This window comes from Pangasianodon hypophthalmus, chromosome 8 (genome assembly GCF_027358585.1).
Source record: "Pangasianodon hypophthalmus isolate fPanHyp1 chromosome 8, fPanHyp1.pri, whole genome shotgun sequence".
NCBI lineage: Eukaryota > Metazoa > Chordata > Actinopteri > Siluriformes > Pangasiidae > Pangasianodon > Pangasianodon hypophthalmus.
The window spans coordinates 12,766,909-12,776,662 of NC_069717.1; the positions used below are offsets into that span (position 1 = coordinate 12,766,909).

At 42.8% G+C, this 9,754-nt stretch overlaps 2 protein-coding genes across 8 annotated transcripts; both read right to left on the minus strand.

The window, feature by feature from the left end:
* Window positions 1-10: 10 nt before the first annotated feature.
* LOC117599094 (uncharacterized) lies at window positions 11-2,532 on the minus strand. 3 transcript variants are annotated; one of them, XM_053236450.1, is made up of 5 exons: window positions 994-2,532; window positions 850-921; window positions 676-720; window positions 505-526; window positions 11-192 (listed from the first exon to the last, which is right to left on the minus strand). In XM_053236450.1, the coding sequence occupies exons 1-4, from the start codon at window positions 1,793-1,795 to the stop codon at window positions 522-524; spliced, it is 924 nt and encodes a 307-aa protein (XP_053092425.1). In that variant the 5' UTR covers window positions 1,796-2,532; the 3' UTR covers window positions 11-192; window positions 505-521. The 3 variants fall into 3 exon arrangements, with proteins under 3 accessions (XP_053092425.1, XP_053092423.1, XP_053092424.1); XM_053236448.1 differs by having other exon boundaries at window positions 11-720; window positions 994-2,195; window positions 2,284-2,532; XM_053236449.1 differs by having other exon boundaries at window positions 505-720.
* A 99-nt stretch (window positions 2,533-2,631) lies between these two features.
* LOC128318721 (uncharacterized) lies at window positions 2,632-9,664 on the minus strand. Of its 5 annotated transcripts, XM_053236442.1 has the most exons (9): window positions 9,422-9,663; window positions 8,132-9,333; window positions 7,988-8,059; window positions 7,814-7,858; window positions 7,643-7,664; window positions 6,067-7,330; window positions 4,924-5,965; window positions 4,688-4,835; window positions 2,632-4,591 (listed from the first exon to the last, which is right to left on the minus strand). In XM_053236442.1, the coding sequence occupies exons 6-9, from the start codon at window positions 7,110-7,112 to the stop codon at window positions 3,522-3,524; spliced, it is 3,306 nt and encodes a 1,101-aa protein (XP_053092417.1). In that variant the 5' UTR covers window positions 7,113-7,330; window positions 7,643-7,664; window positions 7,814-7,858; window positions 7,988-8,059; window positions 8,132-9,333; window positions 9,422-9,663; the 3' UTR covers window positions 2,632-3,521. The 5 variants fall into 5 exon arrangements, with proteins under 5 accessions (XP_053092417.1, XP_053092415.1, XP_053092416.1 ...); XM_053236440.1 differs by having other exon boundaries at window positions 6,067-7,664; window positions 9,422-9,664; XM_053236441.1 differs by having other exon boundaries at window positions 7,643-7,858; window positions 9,422-9,664.
* Between the last annotated feature and the right edge of the window lie 90 nt (window positions 9,665-9,754).

The following is a 9,754-nucleotide window of genomic DNA, read 5'->3' on the forward strand; positions in this document are numbered from 1 at the left end:
GTGTGGAGGGCACTGGTGCAGGTACTGACTGAGCAGCTGGTAGAGGTGCTGCGGGTACTGACTGCACAGCTGGTGGTGGTACTCGGGGCAGTGATGCAGGGGATTTGCACTGAGAGGAAGTGCTAGGCACAGGAGGTGGTGGTGTGTGAGGATGGCAGACCGCATGTGGTCTTGATGGTGGCTGTGGCAGAACTGCATGGACCAACAAGTTAAAAATTAACAAAACATTCATGTAAATGACATGTAGGAGACATCTTTACCTGTCTTTTCTGTCAGTTAGAACTTGTATCAATAGAATATTTATTTAAACATTCCATTGAAGCAAGTTCTTATAATGTTCACTTATATGATTGAGATGTACTGACTATTTAAACACTTAAAATTATCACCAATTGATCCTAATTTGAAAGTGTACTCTTAAAAAAAAAACAGGTAAAGCACAATTTTGAGGAGATACTACACACATATTAAATAGCATGCATAAAATTCATGAAGTGCACTCACCCTCATCACCGGTATGTTCAACCTTTAACATTAGTTAGTAGAACAAAAGAACGCAATTTTTAGAACAGGCAAGAACACTGCCAAAACAATAAACAAATGTATTAAAAACAGTTATGGAGGAAAAAACTGTGGGTAATAGGATAAGCCTCCAAAACTGATGTGGAAAATAACCTCCTGCTGCAGAGAAGACTGGACACGCAGTGGCTGTGGGTGACCCTGAAATATACAATATCATTTGATTAGTATCACTCTAGTATGTGCAATTTAATGTGCCATAAACAGGTTGAACTAGATAATTCTGGACATAACAGGCATGACGTTCACGCAGCCTCTTGGTTCACTTACTCTGCTGTGTAGGACATTTGGGTGGAGACAGACTCAGCATCATCTTCTCCAGTTCCTCATCCTCCTCCATTACTGTGAAATGAAACAAATGCATCAGTAGACTGTAGGGATCAGTAGAAACAGATATAAATGTTGTTTACTCACCTGGATGATCAGAGGAAAGGCATGAAGTGGAAGGTGCAGAGGGAGTTGATGGTGAGGGTGAAGGTGTAGCAGAAGGGGCTGTGGTCACCTGTCTTTGCTGCTTTAAAAGATATTGCTGCAAGCGGTACATTTTACTTCCTGGAACACAGCTCTTCCCCATTATAAAGGCAGCATACCCATCAGCTCTGGTATTCCAGATCTTCCTCCAGGTGTCTTGTGCTCGTGCCCCAAATCCAACAACATTGTCATCCTCTGACAAAACTGGTACTGGGTCTGGCCTCTCTGAAAGGTATCGCCGGAGATCCTCAATTTCCTTAAAGCTTCTTGAGTATTCAAGAAAGGAAAGGAGGCTATCCTTGCAAGGACCCTCTGGGTTGAACTGTCCAGCCCGTTCTTCCTCCTCAACCTTACTGGACAAGTACAAAGTGTAGCCAATATCATTCTCCAATAGCCACCGGAAGGACTTCCCTTTGTACTTCCCAAACTGAAGAATGTATTCTCCTAACACTTCTTGCTTGTCTGAAACATCCCCTCCCCTCTGTAATACAACGGAACGGGCATTGTTCCTGACCACATCTTCTCTTTGAGGTGTCGACTTGTCTTGCAAAGAAGGATTGTCTTTAATCCTTCTCGCCTCTTCAGATGGGTCCCGACGTAAATGACCCGATGGGCCTCTCCTGAAGGACACTTTGATTCTCCCAGGGAAAAAAATAGCTTGCTTCATGCTGATAGCCTGAGTAGTACCCATAGATATGAACAACTGACATAAATAAATACATAAAGCATTTACATAGCTATGCATAATGTTCTGTAAAGTTAAAAATAGGGTAATCGATTCTTTAAGAATGACTAGATAAATTTCATGTTAAAGACGACCTAACATTCAATTCTACAACTATTGAAAAGATACACATCTGGTCAAATCTAATCTAATCTAATCGAATTGTGTGATGTGCTGACTTTTTGCCAAAAGACCTTATTTTACTTTGTGTTTGACTACTGAACAAACAATAGACATGATAAATTTGTCACTCAGTTTGGATTACAAACTCATCATAATGTTTCTGCATTGATCCTACAGTTATCTTTACAAACCATTCAAATGATATTCATAATATATTGATGTTTTGTACCATTTTTCTTTTCGATAAATCGCGCTTTTTCAGTTGAAATGACGGAGGTTACCCGGGGTCACCCGACGTCTGGCAAAAATAAATAAATAAATTAATGAATTAATTAATTAACAAGAAAGATCAAAAGCAATAAAATAATAACTGATTCATAACTGACCTGGATGGTAGACAGCTGAGGCAATTCAAAATGTATGTTTTAAAAACAAAACAAATCTCGGAACAGCGCTATGGAATCTTCCTTTCTCCTTTATTTTTTTGGGGTTTTATCGCGGGGTGCCAAACCGGCTTTTGGTGCATCTCCGCTACAGCGCCATGGAATCAACGTGTGGCCAAAAATATATTACATCCGTAGTGATAAGAACTACCATTGAAAATGAATGGGAAAAGTTAAGGGAAGTTAAGATTAACTATATTCGGCTCCCGCGCGAAGGCCAGTCGCACGTAGGTGTAGCGCGCTGGGTAGCCAATAGAAAACGAGAAAAATCCAGGAGGCGGGCTGGACAAACCTCCCCATAAAAACAGCGGTTCGAATCCCACCTTAGCCAAAAAGTGATTTTCACTTCTTTTTAATGTAGAGTCCCTAAAATATGATAAACATATTAAAATAATATGAAGTACAAAAATAAGTCATTTGCTAAGAGTTTTCTTTGTGTAAGGTGTGCAAAATGTAAAAATGATCATTAATAAACAATTATCGATGGGGACATCGTCATTAGTAAATGTTTCAATTCAATTCAATTCATTTTTATTTGTATAGCGCTTTTTACAAAGGTCATTGTCTCAAAGCAGCTTTACACAAACAAAAGTAAAGTGAAGTGTGTGTGTGTGCCGTCTCTGATGAGCAAGCAGGGCGACGGTGGCAAGGAAAAACTCCCTGAGATGGTGATAGGAAGAAACCTTGAGAGGAACCAGGCTCAACAGAGAACCCATCCTCATATGGGTTTCAGATATTTAGATATTTATATTAAAAATGAAAACACCATACAACATTTTAATGTTTTGATCATGTTTTAGTATATTTTATTGTATTGTATGTTACATAGTTATAATATGTAACCTTTTTAAAGAGGCATTTTCAACATTTACTATTTTTATACACTTTCAATGTGTAAAATTATCTGTTAAAGGAGAATGAAATTCACAGTTTGTCAAAATTAAAATAACTATCTAAAGAATATATACATAGTGTGTTATAGTAAGGTGTTGAAAATGTATTGTAAATAAGGACTAAGAGTTTTTAAAAAATGTACAAATACAAGCAATATAAAACACATTTATAAATACACAAGACAAATAACTTATGATGTCTATACACAATTCCACAATGGTCAAGAGAGAGAGAAAGAGAGAGCACAGAACATGCACAGACCTTAAATGCTGTGTTTCACAACAAAGTTATTTTTTCTTTTCAACAATCCACCTCTGCCTCTCAGCCTCATAGAACGGGGACTGCTGAAACTCTGTCCATGTCATCTGTGCATTCGTTCCCTGCGCCTGATACAGGGAGAGCACTTTAGCAGGACAGTAAATGTATTTGCCTGCCACTCCAGGGAAACCAGTGTGGATATGAGGACTATTTGGACCTTGTTTTAGCGGCTGGTGGCAGAACCTGCACAGACGACCAGAAGGATGCTCCACTAATGATTTCCTCTTGCCTCTCTCTTCAATCACCCTCTTCCTCTCTGCCCCCCTCTGCTTAGAGGCCTCCAGCTCCCGCTGAAAGAAGGGAGTGTCTGCAAAATCTTCAAATGGCATCCGGGGGTTGGTCAGGCCCTCAGCAGAGTATGTGTCAAAGACTTTCTTGGAGCAGTAGAAGTATTTCACTTCACCAGCCTGATAAAAGAAATGCACAGAGGAGCCATCACCCAGGTAACGAGACTTTGGCTGACCACAAGCTAAACAGGATCTAATTTGGGCTTTTTTTTGTGTCTGCTGTTGTTGCTGCAGTGCTGCCTGGTGCTTCTCTAGGATGTCTTTAACCATCTTCTCAACTGCTGCCTGGGTCAGAGGAACGTCTTCAGGAACACTCTTTGCAGGTGGATTGAACGGAGCAGGTGGCAGTACTGTCACTGGGACACTGATGGTTTCGCTGCCTGAGTGAAGACGCTTCCATAACTGTTGTGTCTCTAGGAGCTTTTCTGGGCTGGTGTTGAGAGAGGCATTTGTGTTTTTTTTTTTAGCAAGGTATTTTATGTACCTGTTTATGTGCTGTTTCGTGGTTGAGTGCAGAAGGCTGTTGGGGTCAGTGCAGGCACTCTGTACCATAGCAGCATAATCAGCATCCACCCTTTTAAGGAGATCCTTGCTCCCATGGTGCTTGGCCAGGAGACCATCGATGGCATTTCTCATTGGGTCCGTCCATCTGTTGTGGTCCAAGACAAAGACTCGACCACCTGTCTTAATGGGTCCAGTGCGAGCTGCACGGGGAGAAGCAGCTATAGGCAGTGGTGGTGTCCTGAGCAGTTCTAAAGGAGATTCACAAAATTACTAAAGTGTTTGTGCCTTTGTATGCATATATGAGACAGACAGGTTACACACATTAGTATTAATAATGTAACTACCTGCATCTGACAGAAATTCCTCAGACCTTTGTTCCTTTACTGTCACAGGACTTGGAGTGGAAAATCGGTGAAACGAGACAATCTGTGGGGTGGTTTCTGGCTCTGCAGCAAGAGGGGTCTCAGCAGAAGAGGAATCATCTAACCATTCCTGAAATTGAGCAAAATTAGTTATCAGTTATGAAGTCATACAAATCTTTTTCTATATTATCAAATAAAAACTAAATGTAAAGGAGTACCTTAGATGGAATTGATGACTCAAAGCCAGATGAAGACTCCTCTTCAATCTCCACATCTCCTAGGGTGGACTTCTTGCACTTATGTTTGTCAAAGTCAAGAGGCACTGGTCGGCAGCCTGGCTCCACATACTGTAGGCCAAACTTCTCCCCTGTGTCCCTGCTGGAGATGTGCAAGGCTGGATATTTGGGCTGCCCTGTCACTCTCACAGAGGCCCTGTTTAACTCCATCAGTAACACAGGGTCAAACACTGCAGGTAGGACAACCCCCGGCTGCTTCAGGTCCACCAGCCGCTGATAATTCCAGCGTGCCACCCCAGTCATTCCCTGTGCCTGGAACAGTTCAGGAGAGACACGATTGCCTGTTACCCACTGAGCTTGGTGGAAATGAAACCCCTCCTGCTGTGAGGTGCCTCTGACAGGGATCCAAATGGGCACAGCAGCTCCTTCACCCTTTACATGATTGAGCTGTAACATCCCCCCATGTCTGTAGAGGATTCCTTCCTCCACCTCAGGGTCACTCAGGCAGCCCCTAAGGATGTGTACACGCTGAATCCACCAGACCTTTAGCATTGAGGGTTTAAAAAGGAGGATGTTGTTGGGATCCTTTGCTAGATGGAAATGTTGAAGCACCTCTTCCACCCTCTGGACCAGCTCTCTGGGATGTGGAACTTTTGTCCTGCAGTGCTCTCTGATATGCTGCTTGGTGGGATTAGCAGGCTCAATACCACAGAATCTGTATGCATTTTTCAGTTTCTCCAGGTCACTCTGATCCACTACAGAGAAGGCAGCAGAGAGGAAATGGCAGAAAGAGCTATACAGAGGATGGTGTTCTGACACACACTCCCTGGTGAACCGCCGCATGCAGTGAAACAAGTCCAGCTTTACAATGATGTCCTCATTGTACTTCAGACAAGAGGCACATAAATTCCTGAGGTTCCCTGCGGTAACCTCTGCCACGATGGCTTCAGTGGTCCTCCAGGCATCCCACTGCAGGTGCTCATAAGGTGCTGGGTCCATGACTCTAAAAGCAGCACAGCAGTCCCTGAGTACATGAAAGGGAAATAAAAAATTTCAGTTAAATATATTCATTACCTTCGCTTACACTACTTGATGTGATGTGTGATGTGATGTAATGATTCATACCTGTCCACCCACTGGTACTTGGCCTTGGGGATAGCAGCAGCACTATAGCGACTGGCCAGCCCACAGTACATTGACTCTAATGACTGCTCACTCTCAGACTGCAGCATCACCCAGGACAGGATCATCCAGTTCTCATTCATCACAGCATAGGATGACATTGTACCAGATGCGAGCGTCACTTTTCTAGCAACTTTGCGTGTGTGATCAGACCTGAACACCTGTCCAAAAGTGCCTTGTAGGACCTGAGTGAGAGCTGCCTCCTGCCGCTGATATTCTTGAAGAAGGCACTCCACAAGATAGTGTGCAGTCACAGACACCCCACGCCACCCATCAGTGTCCTCATAACCCCCAAACGGTGCTGGTGTGTCATCCGTCCTCAGTGCCCCAGTGATGGTCATCTGTCCATACAGCCCTGCCTCAGCATCCCTGATGTTCTGCACGCTGAGCAGGTAGGCTAGGTGGGCTCTTTCGTACTTCAGGTGAAGCACCTCAGACAGCTGGTTGGCCATATCATTAGGTGATTTACCAGAGCGCCGCAGTTCATCCATCACTGTTTTACAGATGGCCTTCTTATGGGTGAGGAAGGCTGGCAAGACGTTACAGAACCGCTTTGGCAGCATGTCTAGCCACTGGGGTTTATCAGCGAACCAGTATTTTTTACATGCTTTACAGCTCAGTCGAGAGGAAAGGATGTAATATTGCCCGCTGGTACCAAGAATCACTCTGGGCCTTCCCACACCAGAGGAAACAACCTGAGGGTTTGGACAGCTGTAGAGACAAGGCAGGATGTAGTTGTTTCTTAGCCTTTGCATTATACTGTGCTCCGGTTTCCAGATAAAGAAGGGATGGAGCTGAAAGTATTTTGGTGATGGCAGGCCTGTGTTGGTTTCTACAAGCTCAGGCTGAGGAGGATAACGCCACAAGGAAACCATGTTCATAGGCTGTCTCACCGGTCGTGATCCTGGCCAGAGCCCCAGGGCTTCCATCTCTGTTTTCATCCAGATTTTTTGATGGCAGGAGCAGTTCCAGCGGCTAATATCTTGCATGTCACTGGACACAGGGACTCCTGTCTGTGTGGAGGGCACTGGTGCAGGTACTGACTGAGCAGCTGGTAGAGGTGCTGCGGGTACTGACTGCACAGCTGGTGGTGGTACTCGGGGCAGTGATGCAGGGGATTTGCACTGAGAGGAAGTGCTAGGCACAGGAGGTGGTGGTGTGTGAGGATGGCAGACCGCATGTGGTCTTGATGGTGGCTGTGGCAGAACTGCATGGACCAACAAGTTAAAAATTAACAAAACATTCATGTAAATGACATGTAGGAGACATCTTTACCTGTCTTTTCTGTCAGTTAGAACTTGTATCAATAGAATATTTATTTAAACATTCCATTGAAGCAAGTTCTTATAATGTTCACTTATATGATTGAGATGTACTGACTATTTAAACACTTAAAATTATCACCAATTGATCCTAATTTGAAAGTGTACTCTTAAAAAAAAAACAGGTAAAGCACAATTTTGAGGAGATACTACACACATATTAAATAGCATGCATAAAATTCATGAAGTGCACTCACCCTCATCACCGGTATGTTCAACCTTTAACATTAGTTAGTAGAACAAAAGAACGCAATTTTTAGAACAGGCAAGAACACTGCCAAAACAATAAACAAATGTATTAAAAACAGTTATGGAGGAAAAAACTGTGGGTAATAGGATAAGCCTCCAAAACTGATGTGGAAAATAACCTCCTGCTGCAGAGAAGACTGGACACGCAGTGGCTGTGGGTGACCCTGAAATATACAATATCATTTGATTAGTATCACTCTAGTATGTGCAATTTAATGTGCCATAAACAGGTTGAACTAGATAATTCTGGACATAACAGGCATGACGTTCACGCAGCCTCTTGGTTCACTTACTCTGCTGTGTAGGACATTTGGGTGGAGACAGACTCAGCATCATCTTCTCCAGTTCCTCATCCTCCTCCATTACTGTGAAATGAAACAAATGCATCAGTAGACTGTAGGGATCAGTAGAAACAGATATAAATGTTGTTTACTCACCTGGATGATCAGAGGAAAGGCATGAAGTGGAAGGTGCAGAGGGAGTTGATGGTGAGGGTGAAGGTGTAGCAGAAGGGGCTGTGGTCACCTGTCTTTGCTGCTTTAAAAGATATTGCTGCAAGCGGTACATTTTACTTCCTGGAACACAGCTCTTCCCCATTATAAAGGCAGCATACCCATCAGCTCTGGTATTCCAGATCTTCCTCCAGGTGTCTTGTGCTCGTGCCCCAAATCCAACAACATTGTCATCCTCTGACAAAACTGGTACTGGGTCTGGCCTCTCTGAAAGGTATCGCCGGAGATCCTCAATTTCCTTAAAGCTTCTTGAGTATTCAAGAAAGGAAAGGAGGCTATCCTTGCAAGGACCCTCTGGGTTGAACTGTCCAGCCCGTTCTTCCTCCTCAACCTTACTGGACAAGTACAAAGTGTAGCCAATATCATTCTCCAATAGCCACCGGAAGGACTTCCCTTTGTACTTCCCAAACTGAAGAATGTATTCTCCTAACACTTCTTGCTTGTCTGAAACATCCCCTCCCCTCTGTAATACAACGGAACGGGCATTGTTCCTGACCACATCTTCTCTTTGAGGTGTCGACTTGTCTTGCAAAGAAGGATTGTCTTTAATCCTTCTCGCCTCTTCAGATGGGTCCCGACGTAAATGACCCGATGGGCCTCTCCTGAAGGACACTTTGATTCTCCCAGGGAAAAAAATAGCTTGCTTCATGCTGATAGCCTGAGTAGTACCCATAGATATGAACAACTGACATAAATAAATACATAAAGCATTTACATAGCTATGCATAATGTTCTGTAAAGTTAAAAATAGGGTAATCGATTCTTTAAGAATGACTAGATAAATTTCATGTTAAAGACGACCTAACATTCAATTCTACAACTATTGAAAAGATACACATCTGGTCAAATCTAATCTAATCTAATCGAATTGTGTGATGTGCTGACTTTTTGCCAAAAGACCTTATTTTACTTTGTGTTTGACTACTGAACAAACAATAGACATGATAAATTTGTCACTCAGTTTGGATTACAAACTCATCATAATGTTTCTGCATTGATCCTACAGTTATCTTTACAAACCATTCAAATGATATTCATAATATATTGATGTTTTGTACCATTTTTCTTTTCGATAAATCGCGCTTTTTCAGTTGAAATGACGGAGGTTACCCGGGGTCACCCGACGTCTGGCAAAAATAAATAAATAAATTAATGAATTAATTAATTAACAAGAAAGATCAAAAGCAATAAAATAATAACTGATTCATAACTGACCTGGATGGTAGACAGCTGAGGCAATTCAAAATGTATGTTTTAAAAACAAAACAAATCTCGGAACAGCGCTATGGAATCTTCCTTTCTCCTTTATTTTTTTGGGGTTTTATCGCGGGGTGCCAAACCGGCTTTTGGTGCATCTCCGCTACAGCGCCATGGAATCAACGTGTGGCCAAAAATATATTACATCCGTAGTGATAAGAACTACCATTGAAAATGAATGGGAAAAGTTAAGGGAAGTTAAGATTAACTATATTCGGCTCCCGCGCGAAGGCCAGTCGCACGTAGGTGTAGCGCGCTGGGTAGCCAATAGAAAACGAGAAAAATCCAGGA

Coding starts and splice junctions, on each gene's coding strand:
- LOC117599094 (XM_053236448.1), bottom strand. CDS start 1,795: ATGCATAGCTATGTAAATGCTTTATGTATTTATTTATGTCAGTTGTTC. Junction 922..993: donor CCTTTCCTCTGATCATCCAG/GTGAGTAAACAA, acceptor TTCATTTCACAG/TAATGGAGGAGGATGAGGAA. Junction 721..849: donor CAAATGTCCTACACAGCAGA/GTAAGTGAACCA, acceptor TGTATATTTCAG/GGTCACCCACAGCCACTGCG.
- LOC128318721 (XM_053236440.1), bottom strand. CDS start 7,370: ATGAATGTTTTGTTAATTTTTAACTTGTTGGTCCATGCAGTTCTGCCA. Junction 5,966..6,066: donor AAGTACCAGTGGGTGGACAG/GTATGAATCATT, acceptor TCATGTACTCAG/GGACTGCTGTGCTGCTTTTA. Junction 4,592..4,687: donor GGAATTTCTGTCAGATGCAG/GTAGTTACATTA, acceptor AATCTCCTTTAG/AACTGCTCAGGACACCACCA.